At 36.7% G+C, this 18830-nt stretch overlaps 1 protein-coding gene across 1 annotated transcript in view; it reads right to left on the bottom strand.

Annotated features, from left to right (window-relative positions):
• The window catches only part of LOC122096374 (cysteine-rich hydrophobic domain-containing protein 1-like), a 55452-nt gene that overhangs the window by 35778 nt on the left and 844 nt on the right, over positions 1-18830 (bottom strand). Inside the window, 1 exon segment of the mRNA XM_042666911.1 lies at positions 9219-9273. Within this exon segment, the coding sequence (XP_042522845.1) occupies positions 9219-9273 (55 nt within the window).

The following is an 18830-nucleotide window of genomic DNA, read 5'->3' on the forward strand; positions in this document are numbered from 1 at the left end:
TTAATTTTTCTGAGTTTCATTTTCCTATCTATAAAATAGAATAATCTTAAGTTTTACAAATTTGCTGGGAGTTTAAATTATACCTTCAAAAGAAATGGACTGGAATAATTTGCAAAAGAAAGTGTGCAAATTATATTTCTGAATCAATTTGGAGAAAGAAAAAAAAAGCTCTCTTTTACATGAACTCTCATCTGAAGACAAGGGGTTCCATCAAGCAATTTTTAATATTTTGGTTTATTACATGTTATATTACAAAACAAAAGATAATCTGCTAGATTGTGAATGTAGATTTAATGCTCTTCAGTTCTTTGAGATCCAGTCCTCTCTTCCTCCCTCTTCTTTTCTGTGCTGAATCCAGGGATTTGTCCATGCTAAGGTACATGCCATACCACTGGGCATTATCCCCAGTTCCTTGATGTTCTTTTTAAAAATCAGGAATCAAGTTATTATCTAATGGTTGACCCCTTGCAAACAACAATATTCAATGTTTTTCCCCTAGGGAATCACCAAATAACCAAGTAGAATTTAAAATAAAGAAAGGGCTGGGAATGTGACTTAGTGGTAGAATGCTCGCCTAGATGCATGAAGCCCTGGGTTTGATTCCTCAGCACCACATAAGCAGAAAAAGACGGAAGTGGTGATGTGGTTCAAGCGGTAGAACGCTAGCCTTGAGCTGAAGAGCTGAGGGACAGCGCCCAGGCCCAGAGTTCAGACCCCATGACCGATAAAAAAGAAAAAAAAAAAGAAAAAGAAAAGCATGTATTGAGCTTTAATGTTTTATAAAACACTAGTATCAAATCTAAATTATGTACTCAGAAGTGATAGCACATTTTTTAAAAAACGTGAACTGTTGATGTAAACACACACACACATCATAAAATTACTAATGCTGCCCATTAACAATTTTAAAAGCTTATAACTGGAATTTAAGATTTTATTTTAAAGTAAGTATGCAAGCACAGATGAAAAAATAAATGTAAAGGGTGAGGTTAAATGAACAAATGAAAAAATGTTTCTAGCTCCCCTACAATATATGTGTATAAGGAGTCTTAGAATGGAAAACTCTACTTCTACTAGGGAAGAATGACTGAGGGAGACTTAGAGACAAAAAGGATAGAGGAAATGGAAAATGGGCCTTTAACTTAAAACACAATGACATAAATTACATGCCAATGTACATACAATGTTACTAAACTTTTCTTACTATATGCTTTTGAAAATGAAAAGAGTAACACTCCTGAAATATGGCAATTTTCTTCTTTCCCACCAATAACTTTCCACTTTTAATAAGTAGTTTCATTTTATATTCTTATCATAGACCAATTCAAAATCGTTAATCATAATACAAATATACAGAAAAGAAAAGCTTTTAGTGGAATTTAAAGCAACAAACTAAAGTCTATATTTTTGTCTCTAAATAAGAGGCCAGAATTGTCTTTTTCTTGCCAGTCTAGGGGCTTGAACTCAGGGTCTGGGCACTGTCCCTGAGCTTCTTTTGCTCAAGACTAGCACTTTAGCACTTGAGCCATAGTACCACTGCGAGCTTTTTCTGTTTATGTGGTACTGGGGAATCGAACTCAAGGCTTCATACATAGTAGGCAAGCACTCTACCATAAAGCTACATCCCTAGCCCCAAGTATTGTCTTTGGGGAAAAAAAACACCCTGTATTTGAAAAACAGTTAAAATCATAAAGTAGAGATATAGGCATAGGAAATTAGACTTGGTTAGCTCTCAATGTTATACAATGTGAAAGAAATGTTCAGCTAACTGTATAGAATCAGAGTTAATAACTTTGACTCATTCTCTTCCATCTAAATGAGCATCTTTGGTCCTGAAAGTTAGCGGGAAACCCCTCATTTTCTAGTTGAACCATAAGTTGTAAAGAAACGTTTCATTCCTATTCATTCTCTTGGAAAGAAAAAAGAAAACCACATCATAAAGGTGGGTGAAAGGGCAATAGTATTTTATAACAGGATGCAGGAGACTCTACAAACACAGAAAATCTAAGCAAACCCCAGCAGGACTGATTTGCCTTCTTTAGTTGTGGGGAACACAACCCTATCAATCACTTGTCATATTGGGTCACAATAGGAAAGGTCAATCTTTATGGCTTACGATTCCCTACGCTGCACACTAACTTCCTTATAACACCATTTAATTATTTTAAGACGAGGGCCAGAAGCTTTAATTTCCTTTCTAAAGTGCTGTGATTCTTTCATTTTTCTGCTCACCAGATTCTATGTGCTCATACTCACTTGATACTTCTTATCGTGAGAGGAAGACTTTGATTGAAAGAGTGAAGAAATATATTTTCTACACTTAATAGAAAAGATCACTTTATTTTTTGATGATAAGTATTAACATAAAAGAAGCAAAAATTAACACTGAGCCACAGAGCTTGTCAAATGAACTTTTACGTTTTTAGAGTTCATGCAGTTTTGCTCAGCTCCGACAGGAATAAGAGCTACCTAGAATCTCATTCATGCTGGATAACTAATTTTATAAAGGGCAGGTCTTTTTTCAATTCTTGTTATTGCATTCATTAATTTTAAAAGTTTCATACAAAGATTATTAACCCTAGAATTCAGACTTTTGTAAAATTTTATTTTCACACTCATATAAGGTCTTTTCCCTGTTAAACCAAGAATTTTTTTGATAATCTAAACTAACATATCCAAATAAAACATTACCTCATGGAGAAAAATTTTCTCATTAAAAAAATTAAGAGTAAAACTAATGTTTTCAAATATATTTTTTATTGTAAAGATATTGTACAGAGGGGTTACAGTTACATGAGTAAGGTAATGAGTACATTTCCTATCAAGCATTGTTACCCCCTCCTTGTTTTTCCCCTACCATCCCTTCCTTCTCCACCTCCCCAACTCCTACCCTTCATCCCTCGAAAAGTTGTAAAGTTCATTTTCAACATAGTGTCTTGTACATCTCATTGTTACAATGGGTCAACCTGTATTCTTGTTTCAGCTTTAAAACTAATGTTATAACAATCTGTCTTTTAAAAATCTATCTTCAAGGGTGGAAGGTTTAGCTCAGTAGTAGAGCACATGCTCTACTCACTCAAAGGCTTGAGTCTGATCCCCAACATCAAAATAAATGGCCAGATGCAGGTGGCTCATGCCTGTTTTTCTAGCTATTTAGGAGGTTAAGGTCTGAGAATCACAGTTCAAAGCCAGCCCAGGCAGGAAAGTCCATGAGACTCTTATTTTCAATTAACTGCCAAGAAATTGGAAGTGGAGCTGTGGCTCAAGTGGCAGAGCACTAACTAGCCTTGAGCAAAAAAAGTTCAGGGACAACACCCAGGCCCTGGGTTCAAGCCCCAGGACTGGTACTGTCCACCCCACAAGATGAAGCTAATATTAAAGCTGATATAACTTTCCGGACAACATTAATAAATTTTCTATGGAAGAGATTTAAATTCACATTCTTTTAAATCTTAATTTTGTAACTACCATCTTTTACCAATATATTATTATTGAAGAGATATTTCCATGGTTATTCATTTGGAGAAAATGTTTTAGATTAATTTATGTAAAACAAATTTAAGCTGGTAATCCTAGCTGTACAGATGCCTGTAATCCTAGCTACTCAGGAGGCTGAGATCTGAGGATTACAGTTCAAAGCCAGCCCGGGCAGCAAAGTCCAGGAGACTTGTATCTCCAATTAATCACCAGAAAACCTGAATTGGCATTGTGGCTCAAGTGGTAGAGCTCTTGCCTTGAGCTGAAGAGCTAAGGGACAGTGCCCAGGCTCAGAGCTCAAGCCCCATGACTGACAAACAAAATAAGTCCGAGCTGTTCCAATTTGTGAAATGTTTTAAATGATTAGAAGAACAAGGTAGAATATCCTAGAGACTGAGGCTAAAGCTTCATACCAAAGGTTGTTTTGTATGCCAAAAAGTTAAATGGCCACATATTTTCAAGTGTTAACTTTGCCAGGGACTAATTCCGTGGCAGGCTCTGACATGCCTCAGGAGAGATAGAAAGGCCCAACAATCAAAAGGATAAATTAGGAGTGCGACCCTAGAATAAATTATTACTCAGATGAAGAGAAAGCAAAATTAAAAGAGAGAATACACCAGGACTGAGAATACCCTATGATTCCTATACATGCTCTCATTTAATCCTTAGAAGAAGTGACTTAATTACCAATATCACCTCTTTTTTTCACATAAGAACCTAGGCTTAGAAGTGATTTGCCACATAGCTGAGAGGTGACAGAACTTGTATTCCAACACAGATCCAACTGCAAAGCTTGTTGCTCAACTTCTCTATCAAATTGGCTCCCATTTTTTAGGAGAAAAATGAAGCAAATAAAGTATAAATTACCTTTTAGGGTTAAATTAACTATGATTCCTTACAATCTCAGAGATAACCTCTAGAAAACAGAAATGTTTGCTTTTTATCCTTTTTCTTTTCTCTCAGCCAGGACTGGAGGCATGGCTAAAGTGGTAGAACACTTGCCTAGTAAGTGCATGACCCTGAGTTCAAAACTTCAGCATTAAATATGTTTTCCCGGGCTGGGAAGGTGGCTCAGTGGTAGAGCGCTTGCCTTGCATGCATGAGGCCCTGGGTTTGATTCCTCAGCACCACATAAGCAAAAAAGAAAAAAGCTGGAAGTGGCGCTGTGGCTCAAGAGTGGTGGAGCACTAGCCTTGAGCTGAAGAGCTGAGGGACAGCACCCAGGCCTAGAGCTCAGGCTCCATGACCAGACCCCCCCATCCCCCAAAAAAATGTTTTCCCCAGCTGGGAAGGTGGCTCAGTGGTAGAGTGCTTGCCTTACATGCATGAGGCCCTGGGTTTGATTCCTCAGCACCATATAAGCAGAAAAAAGCTGGAAGTGGTGCTGTGGATCAAGTGGTAGGGCGCTAGCCTTGAGCTGAAGAGCTGAGGGACAGCGCCCAGGGCCAGAGTTCAGCCTTCACAACTGACAATATATAGATTCCCCCTTTAACCCCTAGTGGCTGGGGGGAAGGGAAGACTGGGATTAAGCCAAAAGCTAGAAGAATAAACAGCTAGAAAATACAACATAACAAAAAAGAGTTAATATTTTCCTTCTCAAAGAGTTCAGAATAAAGGACAAATTAAAAGTAAATTAAGGTTCGGGGCTGGGAAGATGGCTCAGTGGTAGAGCGCTTGCCTTGCATGCCTGAGGCCCTGGGTTCGATCCCTCAGCACCACATAAGCAAAAAGAAAAAAGCCGGAAGTGGCGCTGTGGCTCAAGTGGTAGAGCGCTAGCCTTGAGCTGAAGAGCTGAGGGACAGCGCCCAGGCCCAGAGTTCAGGCCCCATGACCGGACCCAAAAAAAAAAAAAAAAGTAAATTAAGGTTCAAAAGGAAAGGATCACAAGGGCTCAATACTTATGTGCATATGATCATATAAAATATTTATTGAGGGCTGGGAATGTGGCTTAGTAGTATAGTGAAGTGCTTGCCTAGCTTGCATGAAGCCCTGGGTTCAATTCCTCAGTATCACATAAATAGAAAAAGCCAGAAGTAGTGCTATGGCTCAAGTGGTAGAGTTCTAGCCTTGAGCAAAAGAACCTCAGGGACAGTGCCCAGGCCCTGAGTTGAAGCCCCAGTACTGACAAAAAAAAATGTTTATTGAAATGAACTCCAAGAAATAGAAACAAGAGGTATTTTTGTTATTTTGTTTTTTATTTTTGTTTTTCTCCTTTGTCACTGTTTCTGTTTTCTATACCTTTTGTCTTTTATGTAAGTTTATTTGTATTAGGGAGGGTAAGGGAAAGCACACAAATGGTGGGACAAAAGGTGAAAAAAATGCAGCAGTGGTACTCCCTAGACATTATGCTGAAAATAAACTATACAACCTGGAGGGTTGTTAGGAGGGAAACCTGGGAGTGAATGAGGGAAGAGGTGGCATTGTTCACAAAGAAATGTACTCATTACCTGACTTATATAACTGTAAGCCTCTGTACATCACCTCTACAATAACACTAAAAAAGGCAATATAGTCATAGTTCCAGAATTAAAACAACACTAAAAATTCACAGAACAGTCTCATCATTATCTTTTCCTCCATCCACCTCATTCTTCTTTCCCATTCAAGGTAATAACTAGTTAGTTTCATGCATGTTTTTCTAGAACTGCTTTATATAAAATACAATTATCAATGTGTTTATCATTTGTTTCTTAAATACATTAGACATATCAATTTATACCATGTTTTCCTAATTAACAATATGCAATAAATTAACATCAAAATAGCATAAAGGTCCTTTAGGGAGAAGAATTAATTAATTAATTGCCACAGTCAATTCAGCACCGGGACACTGTCTCTGAGCTCATTTGCTCAAGGTTGGTGCTATGCCACTTGAGCCATCTCTCCAACTCTGGCTTTTTTAAATGGATAATTGGAGATAAAAAGTTTCACAGACTGGCTTTAGACCACGATTCTTAGATCTCAGCCTCCTGAGAAGCTAGAATTATAGTTGTGAGCCACTGGCACTTAGCTTTATTTTTATAATTTTTTGGGGAGTACTGGGGGTTGAACTCAGGGCATTGTACTTGTTAGGGTGGTGATCTACCACTTGAGCAATGCCCCCAACCTCAGAATGGCATTGGACAATGACACAAATCTATACTGACAAATAGCAACTGCTTACTTAAATACAAAACATCAAACTATTGAAAAAGGCAATTTCTTTCATTTTCATTTTATTTTAAGAATATTTTAATTATCTTTAAGTAGTTGTACAAAGGAGTTGCCATTCACCAAAGCAGCTTATGAAGACAGTGCATCTTGATCAAATATCACCCCTTTTCAACATTCTCGCCCACCCCTTCCTTTGCTTATCTTAATTGTAGGTTTTATGTATTGAATTTTTTTAATAAAGCAATTTATATATATAAAATACATCTTGATTCGTGTCTCCATTTCAACATATTTACCCCCCTACCCCTTCCCTTATATTTCTCAATTCTGTAGTTTATATAATGCATTCTTGCCTGTGTTCCCCGCCCCCCCCCTTCCCTTTGACCTCCCTCTCTTATTGCAAGTACCCATTTTCTGGTACTTAATTTGTTGGGCTTTGACTTTGTTGTTACTTTCTGGTAACCCATTATCATCATTTCAGCTACTCAAGCCTTCAGCTAATAATCATTTACAAGTTATTGAGTATTCTGTAATACTTTCCTCTTTTCTACATTTATTCAAGTAGCAAACAGTAAAATAACTTTTTAAAAATATTTTTATTGTAAAGATATTGTACAGAGGGGTTACAGTTACATGAGTAAGGCAATGAGTCCATTTCCTATCAGCATTGTTACCCCCTCCTTTGTTTTTCCCCTATTATCCCTTCCCACCCCACCTCCCTAACACCTCCCTCCCCCCCAAATTGTAAAGTTCATTTTCAACATAGTGTCTTGTACATCTCACTGTTACAATGGGTCAACCTGCATCCTTGTTTCAGCATTTTGTTATTTCCCTTCCCCTCCCCAAATTATAAAAATGTATATACAAGATGCAGGGGCACAGAAATCAAATACAGTGACAACAGGGGTTATACCATGGGGGAAGAACATACAAAAGAAACAAAAAAATCACATAGTACATTAAAAACAGCAGCAACAAAGAAAAAAAATCTCTTGTGTCCCTACCTTGGGGTTCATTTCGCTTAGCATCATTTTATATGGTCATACCTACATAGCTTTTAACCTTTTCTGCTTGTCTGGTAAGATTAGCCTAGACATATACTAGTTAATGCAAATAAGGGAAACCATGTGACCTATATTTCTTTGGGTCTGGCTTACTTCACTTAATATGATTTTTTCCAAGTCTTTCCATTTCCTAACAAATAGGGTGGTGTTCTGATGGAAGCATAGAATTCCACTGTATATAAAAACAGTAAAATGGAAGTGGAGCTGTGGCTCAACCGGTAGAGCGTGCGCCTTGAGCTGAAGAGCTGAGGGATAGTGCCCAAGCCCAGAGTTCAAGCCCCATGACCAAAACAACAACAACAACAACAACAACAACAACAACAACAACAACAACAACCAGTAAAATAACTTTTTGTCTTAGGCACAGCCTTCTCCATTGGAACTTAAAAGCATTGTTAAGAGAAGTTCCCAAATGTAGTTTTTCAAATTGTATATATTTAAGGTATAAATATGATAGATTTTGTTTGTTTTTTGTTTTGTTGAGACAGGATTTATGTAGTCTCAGGGTTTATGTAGTCTCAGGGTTTATGCAGCCTCAGTTGGCCTCATATTCACTAGGTACCCCAGCCTGGCATGGAACAAATGATCCTCCTCTGGGATTACAGACATACCCCACCATGACATGCTCAATATGATGTTTTGATACATATATACATGGTGAAATGATCACAGCTGTTAAATTAACATGTCAATCCTGACAAGGATTTTCTTTTGTGCTATGGAGACTTGAAATCTATTCACTCAGCAAAATATCAGTATATAATGCAATATTATGTATTAGGTATAATCATCTTGTTTTACATTAGGTCTCCAGTTTTATCATATTGAATCCCGAAAGTCTGAATTCTGAACCTCAATGCTAGAATATACTAAAATGTAGGAAACAGAAAGGTAATGATTTATTGCCATGAGTCCAAGTTTAAAAACTCAAAATTATATGCATCATCCCACAGATACTGGTGGTTCACACCTGTATTCCTAGCTACTTAGGGAGCTAAGATCTGAGGATTGAGGTTTGAAGCCAACATGGGCAGAAAAGTCTGTAAGATTCTTATCTCCAATGAACCACCAAAAAAGCTGGAATTGGGGGTATGGCTCAAGTAGTAGAGCATTAGTCTTGTGCAAAAAAGCTAAGGAACAGCACCCAGGCCCTGGGTGCAAGCCCCAGCACTGGCACAAAATAACAGACTAATACAGTTAAAAATAACTTTGGCAATAAAAAATTGGAAATTATTTTTGATGTAAATAAAAATAATTATAGCTACCTGTTCTGGGGGGGGGGGGACAACTGCAAAAGCTGAAGAAGTAAATAAATAATTGTGAGTACTAATAAACAATAGATGGAATAACTGGACAGAGATTGGTCGTCATGGGGATAGCTTTCAGTTGCTAACACAAGTTCAGTTATGGAGGCCTCTTGTTCTTTGAATTCATTACCAATAAGTTAAAGCATTTGTCATAACACTGAATAAGCCATATAACAATGCATTAGAATTCAAAAGTTCAAAGCAAAGTTACACTTACCTTCCCTGTTAGAACTGAGGGAAATTCAGTATCAAACTTGTTGCTCAAGCCAAACCTTAAAAACAAAAGACAGAACAAAATATATTCTATCCAGTATATTTAACCCTCTTATTTTCTTTCTTAAAAAGCCACACATCCATGCATTTTTCTTTTGGGCTTTTGATTTAAAAATCTGTCCTGAATATATGCAACTGTTATGGTTTTTGTGCAGTTAAAAATTAAACTTAAAATTTAACATGCTATAGAAGTCCTAAAATAAAATAAAAATATACATTCTAAATTAAACTTTATATTAAAGGAAATAAATCTTTGACTATTAATCCATATTAACAGTAAAGAAGCTCAACAAAAGCAAATATTACAATAGGATTCTAACCATAATCATAACACAGGATTTAAAAATTAATGAGAAATACATTTTACAAGAGAGCCAAAAATGTGATAGTATTTGACTAAAATGTTTCTCTGTTAAAACCCACTTTAGTTGATAAATTTTTGGACGAGGTGATAGGGTGGTAATATGTGGGAATGCATCGTACTTTTTTTTTTTTTACTACTTTAAATATTCCTAATAAATGTCTCCCCTCCCCCATTAATCTAGCCTTTGGAGGTATAGAACTTGATAACTTTGTTCAGTTACTCTTCAGATATCCAAAGGTTGATCTTTATGAATGGCTTTCATGTACTCAACTTTTAGAAAAGAGATCCCAGTCTCTAAAAGACTTTCCCTTTCAGTACGCTCACTAAAATTTGTAGTAAGAAGCCTTTTCTCACCTCATTTCAACTTTAGCAGAGATAACACAGGTGATTTTCTGAATGTTAGATGATACCATATCATAGTTATTACAATTTTATTATAGTGGATGATAGCTTGTAAGCAGAAAGGAAGATACTAACATTTACTGAGAACTCCATGTGAGGAAGGCAATTAAATTACCGGCTACCAATAACTATGTACTTACCAAGCTAGACACTGTGCTAAGTAGTGTAGTTAGTACTACATTACTTCAAAATTTTAAAGGCCTTCAAGAGAAGTATTGTCATCCCCATTTTTCGGACAAGGAGGCTGACATTCAGAAAAAAAAATTTAAAAATAGATTAATTAAATGACTTGCCAAAGTCAGGTATATACTTCATTAATAAGTAGGGGTGATTACAATTCAAATGCTGACCCCTAAGTCCTTTCTTTCCTGTACTAAACTCTTTGAGAACAGAAATAAGTGTTGTTCTGCTATTTTCTATTATGTCTAGCTATATAGTGTAATCTAGTAGATGTTTAACAAAAGTTTGTGAAATAATAGTGATTGTACTGTTTGATTCACTTGATTTATGGCACTCTGATCACTTTAAAGAAATGGAGGAACCCAATGTCTGATTAAAACTCTGTGCGGATATTTTATATTCTCCTTGCTAATAGCTCAGTTTCAAGGAAACAAGCCAGTTTTTTTGGTGTGTGTGTGTGTGTGTGTGTGTGTGTGTGCTTCAAACTCTGATCCTCAGCTCTCAGCTTCCAGAGTAGCTAGGATTACAGGTGTAAGCCACTGGTGCCGAGCTAACAAGCCAGTCTTAAGTGCACAGATTCTCTATATTTAGTAGCTAATAGCAGGATATGGACTTATGTATAAATACAATGCATCTTGTACATTACAAATATATTTGAAGAAGTGGCACTGTGGCTCAAGCACTAGCCTTTAGAGAAAAAGCTAAGGGACAGTGCCCAGGCCCTGAGTTTAAGCTCCAAGACTGACAAAATAAAGCATTAAGATGGTAGGCATGGTTGCACACACTTATAGACCAAACACTTGGGAGGTTGAAGGCAAAAGAATCATGAGACCATTTGGGCTATAGAGTAAGATCCTATCTCAAAAAACAAACAGAAAAAAAACATGAAGAAAGAAAAGCAGGCCTGATACTCTCCCATACTTTTGACTAATAGTAGCTACTCAGTTCTTGCCATCAGGGATTTCTTTCTTAACTCTTCCTCTTTAAAGACTGAAAACATAAAAAGAGTACTTAAACTCCAATAAAATTAGGCTCTAGAGTTTCACTTATAGCTGCAAGGATAATGTAATAGTTCCCGCTGAATAAATATTTCAGCTCTGTTTTATAAACAAACCATTAAGTTACAAACTATAAATCCACAGAAGTTAGACAAGTTCATCAACTCAGTACTTATGAGTGGTAAGACATTAGCCAAGATGTGGGGCTCTTCCACATTAGACAAACAGGTACTTGGGAACTGATCCACTGTCATTTTATTGATTTCATGAAATATAAAATAAATTATGTCTTTGAGGTTGACCCAGCTGGTGGTTCTCAATAACTATATTTTCTTTGTTAAGTACCTCAAATGCCCTAATCTTTAATTTATTGGAACAACTGTTTGGAGAAAAAGAAATTGAAACAAAGAATGGGTTCTTTCAGTTTTGCACTCTCCCTCCTACATCTCTCACTTCCCATCTTTTTTTTTTTTTTTTTGCCAGTCCTGGGAATTGAACTCAGGGCCTGGGCACTGTCCCAGAGCTTCTTTTTGCTTAAAGCTAGCATTCTACCACTTGAGCCACAGTGCCACTTCCGGTTTTTTTTTTTTCTGTTTATATGATACTGAGGAATCAAACCCAGGGTTTCATGCATGCTAGGCAAGCACTCTACCATTCCCAGCCCCCACTTCCCATCTTTTGAAAATGGTTGTACATCAGCCTCTCAAACCGTGTACAAATTAAAGTTCATGTGCTCAGATGGTTTACAAAAACAGTGCAGTCAAATTCTGCCAATAAGAAACACAATTTTGCTAAAATAAACTGCACTTAATAGTAACAAGGATTCAAAGCACATGCACTGGACCTCTACTACACCAATGAAAAGGAAAAGCTGTGTCATACAGTATAAAGAGTTTTTTTTTTTAAAGATTCTATGAGGGAAGAGCAGGGAGAAATGTTGAAAGGGAGGAGTGTGAACGTTCAAAGGGTGACATTGAGGGCTGGGAAGGTGGCTCAGTGGTAGAGCGCTTGCCTTGCATGCATGAGGCCCTGAGTTCGATTCCTCAGCACCACATAAGCAAAAAAAAAAAAATAAGAAAAAAAAAAGGGTGACATTGACCAAGACACCAATTCATAAAGGGCTTTGTTGAATGGCAGCTCCTTTGCACAACTACTTAAAGATAATAAAAAAGAAAATGAAATAAAGTAAAATTTTAAATAAAAAGAAATACTGACAATAAAAAGATGTTAAATATCTTTAATCTTTCATGTGGAAATAATCATGTCTTACCACACTGTATAATACCAAATAGTCATAGATAGATTCAATATTCTTAAAGCCTGAAACTTTATAAAATAGTCACCTTGTTTTAACACAACTTAACAAATGATCAGTATAATTTCTTAAAGACAACCATTGTTTTATTTGAGAAGTATCAATATGTGAAGTGTTATTTTTTTCAGAAAGTGTACTGTTTAGCATATTTAGTCATCTTTTCAATTCTTTAATAACTTCAGCCTGTATGTTTGGTGTGTGTGTATATGTGTGTGTATTTGTGTGTGTGTGTGTGTGTGTGTGTGTGTGTGTGTGTGTGTACTAGTACTAGGGCTTGAATCCAGGGTCTTGAAGGCTGGTGCTCTACCACTTGAGCCATGCCTCCAGTTCCTATTTCAGCTTTTTTAAATTAATTTCAATGAGATAATTTTGAGTCTATGAGAATTGGTAATCCATCATCTCTACTGATACACAGATGCAATGCCAAGAATAAATATTCATGCATTTTAATACAAAAATATGTAAATGTCTATAAATAAGGGGGGGGGGGGAAATCTCTGTAATTCTTTTTTTTTTTTCCAGAGCTGAGGACCGAATTCAGGGCCTTGCACTCATCAGGCAAGCTCTCTTCCACTGACCTAAATCCCCAACCTTTTTTGTTGGTCATGGGGCCTGAACTTTGGGCCTGAGCGCTGTCCCTCAGCTCTTCAGCTCAAGACTAGTACTCTACCACTTGAGCCACAGCACCACTTCAGGTTTTCTGGTGGTTTATTGGAGTTTCACGGCTTTTCCTGCCAGGGCTGGATTTGAACCACAATCCTCAGATCTCAGCCTCCTGAGTAGCTAGGATTACAAGTGTGAGCCACCGGTGCCCAGCTCTGTAATTCTTTTTCTCTTTTCTTTGTTCTGTGCTGGTACTGGGGCTTGAACTCAGGGCCTCACATTCTTGCTTTGCTTTTTCTGCTCAATGCTAGTGCGCTACCACTTGAACCACAGGTTCACTTCTGGCTTTTTGTTGGTTAAGAGAAGATAAAAGTTTCTCAAATTTGTCTGCCTGGGCTAGCTTCAAACTGTGATCCTTAGCCTTCTGAATATCTAGGATTACAGGCACTTGGTAAGGTTTATTTTTTTCTGTATTTCTATGTATTGCATCCAAGTATTTATCCTAAAAACATCACAAAGAAAAGTGATACTTACATGTGCTATCACTTAGGAATATAGCATTTCTGAAACAGTAAATATTTCCAATATTTTTTTTTATCAATTTAGAATCTCAAACCTGTGGGAGTTAATTTTGCTATGTTTTTTTTTTTTTTAATTTGGGAAAAGATCACCAAATATTGATATATGAGTCTCATTTCAGAGTTGGAATTACAATTAATGTGATTAGGTCATTCTATTTTTAATGAGATTATAATTAATTGTGTGCCAAAAGATTAACATTTTGTTACAATAATTAGTGAAAATATTAAGATAATTGAAGTAAACAGGAATACTCTGACATATAGGGGCTAGCTTTGCAAAGCTTTCAGAAATAAGGCCATGCCATTAAACCCATCACCTGAATTGGTGTATTGTATCCATATAGATGTGCTATTGGAAAAAGTTCTCTCCACCACATGGTTCATGATTCAACTAACAAATATTTGTTGAGGGACTATAGTATAATAATTTGTACTATGATATTCATTCATTATGCCAGGCAGTGTGCTATGCTTGGAGGATTCAGAGGTAATAAGAAATTTTGCTCTTGCTATTTCAAGTTACAATTTAATGGGGGCAAAGAAGATTTATAAGAGGTGGTAACACAAGAGCTGGGGTAAGAAGGAGGTGAGTATTTGCATTTTAGATAGAACAGAGGCACAAAATAAGAAATATGCTATGAGTAGTAACACAAGCAGCAAGTTCAATGATAGGAGTTGATGCTAACATACAGGTTGGATACAGTTTTGTATGCCATGTTCCAGAGCTTACACTATATTCTGTAAGAGGTAATTACACAATAACCTTAAGAAGAAAAGTGGTTTGTTTAGACCTATACTTTTTTTTTTTTTTGGCGGTTGTGGGGCTTTGAACTCTGGGCCTGGGCGCTGTCCTTCAGCTCTTCAGTTCAAGGTTAATGCTCTACCACTTGATCCACAGAACCACTTCTGGTTTTCTTGTGGTTAATTGGAGAGTCTCATGGACTTTCCTGCCCAGGCTAACTTTGAACTGTGATCCTCAGATTGCAGCGTCCTGAGTAGCTAGGATTACAGGAGTGAACCACCAGCATACATCTATACTTTTTGTGTCTTAATCTAGCAGCAGGTTGAAGGATATTTGTCAAGTGACAAGGATGAAGCAAGAAAACTAGTTAGGGTGATGAAAAGGGTCAGAATCAGAGAAGTTGTAGTAGAGAGAAAAAGAAGCAAATTTTTGTCATTTCTTAGGAACTGCTGATTGTTTGGCTGTGGGAAATGTGAGAACTAAGGATAAGTAATGAGAAAAAAAAGGAGAACTAAGGATAAGTAATGACATAGCAAGAGAAGGAAAACAGAAAGAGAAGGCATTCTTGAGAGTTTGAGGGTGTGGAAGGATGAGATTTGTTTGAATACATTAAATTTAAGATGATAATGGGTTATTAAGCATAATAAGAGTCTAAGCAGAGTGGGGAGTTGAGATACATGTTTTAGGAGACATGGGATCCTTGAAACCCTGAGAAATAAAATGAGAAGTGTAGAGAATAAGAAAAGTAGAGGGTTGAGCATAAAATTCTGGAGATTACTGACTTTAACAGGTAAGAAAGGAAGAGGAGCCACGACTGAGATGGTTAAGGAACAAGAGGATGAAAAATACCAAGACAACCTGGAGAAAGAAGTGGCCAAGGAGTTTTCAGGTTTGTTTGGCTGGCAGAATGTTGTCTTTTAAATTAGAATTTGAAGACATTTAAAAAGTTTTATACCTTCCAATTTACTAAGACCTTATCACTACTTACACTTTTATCTTCTGTGACTTCCTAGGCTTCAGGCTTTTGTATTTAATGATCTCTATATAGAAGCCTCTAAAAAAGATGAAGTCATTGTAAGTGTCAAATGCAGCAGGGAGGATAGGAAGATAGGTAATGAAAGATGTACACTGATTAAGCAACTAACAAGAGCAATCATGGTGATCTTTCTTTGCTGTTGTTTTGAGACAGGATTTCATTATTTAGCCCAGGCTGTGTTTGGACTTGTAATCTTTTCTTTCAGCACTGGGGATTGAACCCAAGGTCGTGCATATATTGGTCAAGGGCTCTACCTCTGAGCTACACCCCTAGCCCATGATCATGGTGAGGCTGGCTCCTCTTTGGTTGAAGTAGCAGAATTCATATCAGAGGATATAAATATGGTATCTGTATCTATTCATAAGCACTGTTCAAAAGGAAATGTACTCATTACCTGACTTCCACAGCTGTAACCCCTCTGTACATCACCTTTACAATAAAAAATAAATTAATTTAAAAAGAAAGGTAGCTTAAAAAAGAAATCTGGAGGAAAAAGAAGAAAGATCCAGTAGCCAAAGGGAATATGGGTATTGGAAGGATTTTGTCTTTTTATTTTTAATCAGAAGGACTGAATATGATTACAGCAAAAGCTAGCAGAGTGGCACAGAAAAGTTATATTGAAGCCAAGAGCTATTTGATAGAGTAAGACCTAGAAGGAGGGTAGAGGAGAAGGGTATGGAAAGCACAAGAGAAAGGAAGAACTTCGGATAAGTGGAAGGAGTCCTTGAACTCTGAGGTTGGAAGAACTCAGATCTAATTAAGATCCAGTGCAGCTCTGCAGCAGGAAAGCCACATGATTGAACTGTGTTTTAAGAAAATTAGTTTGGCACAAGCATGCAGGATGGATTGAAGTGCAGGAGAGACAGAAGACTGTGACAATAATTCAAGAAAGAGATGATGGAAACCCAAACTAGAGTGGTGCCAAATAGGAATAGAGAAAATGAAAAATCTAGAAGACATTCCAAAGGTATGATGACAGTTCTGGGGAAGATCGGCACAGACTAGTTAAAGAAGGAAGAGTAGAAATGACTTAAAAGATTTTAAATATTAGACTGAGAGATTAGAACAGTGGTACCATAGTTAGAGACAGGGCAACTAGAAATGCAGTCAGTGTAGGAAAGAAAAAAAAGTTGGGTTTTAAGGTATACCAAGTTTGGATCAGTTTAAGCATATATCTCTCCTCAATTCCTTCTTCATGATGAAAAACTTCAAAATACTTCCTTCAAGTTTTTTTTGAAATATACAGTTGGAGGCGATGGCTCTCAAATTTTTAATTTTGAAAAGAAACAAAGCCTTCTGTAGAATGAAATCTGTACAGAGAATGAAAAAATCTGGGTGAAAAAGAACAGTGTTTCAGTCAGAAGTTAGGGCTGGGAATGTAGCTCAGTGGCAGAACACCTGCCTAGCTTGTATAATGCCTAGCACTACAACAGCCAAAAGCCAAAAACAAGGCCTATACTTTAAGGTAACTCAAATATTCTTATGCCAGAAAAGAAACAATCTTTACTTTAGATGTACCCGAATAGGATTAACTATTTTTATTTGCAGTGTTGGGTTTTGGACTCAGGGCCTTGTGCTAACTATGCAGGTGCTCTACCACTTGAACTATATTTCCAAGTTCAAGATTATTTTCTAAGAGTTTTACATTACTTGATATAAAGGTGTACTACCATAGCCTCTTTCTCACATCCAGTAAGGTTCTCCTAGATGTTCAATGTCCCCACCCCCATCAAAGATATCCTTAATATCAAATATGCTTTTAGGGTGAGATAAGGTGTATAATAAAACTAAATAACTTGCCCAACTGTATACATTGTGTGGTATACAGTAGTACTGGCCTGTGCTTTTCAGATTTTAGCTTCAGTTAATTAATTCCAAGTTACTACCCCTTCACACTCCAAACTGCAGAATTTTTAAGCTGGGAGAGACATCACAACTTTTACAATGGGCTGGACATGGCCAACTGTCAGTGCTCTGAATTAAATAATGAAAATAATGAAATAATACTTGACCATGGTTGTGTGGAGAGTCAATAAGTTTTAGAGAACTTAACTTCTATTTCCTTGCTTCTTACACAATGTCTGAATTTTAAAAAATAATGGGTGAGGGATGTTAAGAGTATAAATTTATAAACTTGAATAAGACACCTTTTCTGTGTTGAGTCACATAAATTAATCTTCATGAAGGGAACCCTTGGTGCCAGAATCATAATTAGTCTGAGCAATAAACTGTTTCTCTAGTGATGAAAGGAATGAGAGTAAAACAGCGCAGTAAGCTGGCATCTGAATACTATCTGCAAAACTGTCTTAAAACTGCCTAATCAAAACGCAAGTCTAAAAACCTTCCCAAACTCTTCCACAATTAAAAAATCTTTGTAAATATATTTCATGCAGATATTAGAACAGTGCATCACAATGAAAATAGCCAACATGTTAAAATTAAAAAGCTAACATGACAGAGATAGTGCATGCTATATAATTGAATATGCTATAAATATAAATCATATAACATAAACCCAGTTGAGTCACTAAAGTGAGCTATTATCAAAATTAGAGACAGCATGATATGATAGGAAAGAACAGGCCTATTTTAAAAATGCAGCAAAAGCACAATTTGGAGAATGAACATAATATAATGCTCAAACTTTCAAGTATTTACATTCCAAGCAAATAAAAATTGGAAGCACTCCTCAAAAACCAGAGACTTATCATTTCATTTTTCTGTCCTTTCTGGTTTTTGTTTTGTTTTGTATCTGATGTTATCAAGTCTCTCCTCATTTTATTTTCTGAAATATGATCTAAGATTTCAATTTCAAACAAAGCCACCCTGGATAAATTTTCAAGAAATCATTCTCAGTTCCTAGAGGGCTGATTTCTATATATTTGCTTGTCTATTTAGTATTTGGGCATAGAAATAATTTCATCTCCTGGAGGAAATGCTCTCGGAGCTGCAAGGGTTAAGAAATCATCATTCATTTTACAGATGTAGAAACCAAGGCCCAGAAATAAGATGCAACCCACCAAGGTCACAGGTCCATTAACAACAACAACAACAAAACCCTGAGACTAGTAACCAAGATCCCTGCCTTGTAATCTCTGGCTCTTTCTACTTTCTATAGCTGCCTATCAATCAACCTCAACCTCTAATGATGTGATATTTAAGGAACGTCAGAATAGAGCAAACAAGGAAAAGATGATTGCATTCATTCATATAAAGATTGCATCGGAAGAATGGATGGAGGAATACGTGGGTGGATGTCTACTTGCAATATTATTCACAAAACATATCACATATTTCTGTGCTGAAGAATCCAAACCTAGCTCCTGTCACATGTC

This window comes from Dipodomys spectabilis, unplaced genomic scaffold (genome assembly GCF_019054845.1).
Source record: "Dipodomys spectabilis isolate Male_0828 unplaced genomic scaffold, ASM1905484v1 ptg000370l, whole genome shotgun sequence".
NCBI classification, from domain to species: Eukaryota; Metazoa; Chordata; class Mammalia; order Rodentia; family Heteromyidae; genus Dipodomys; species Dipodomys spectabilis.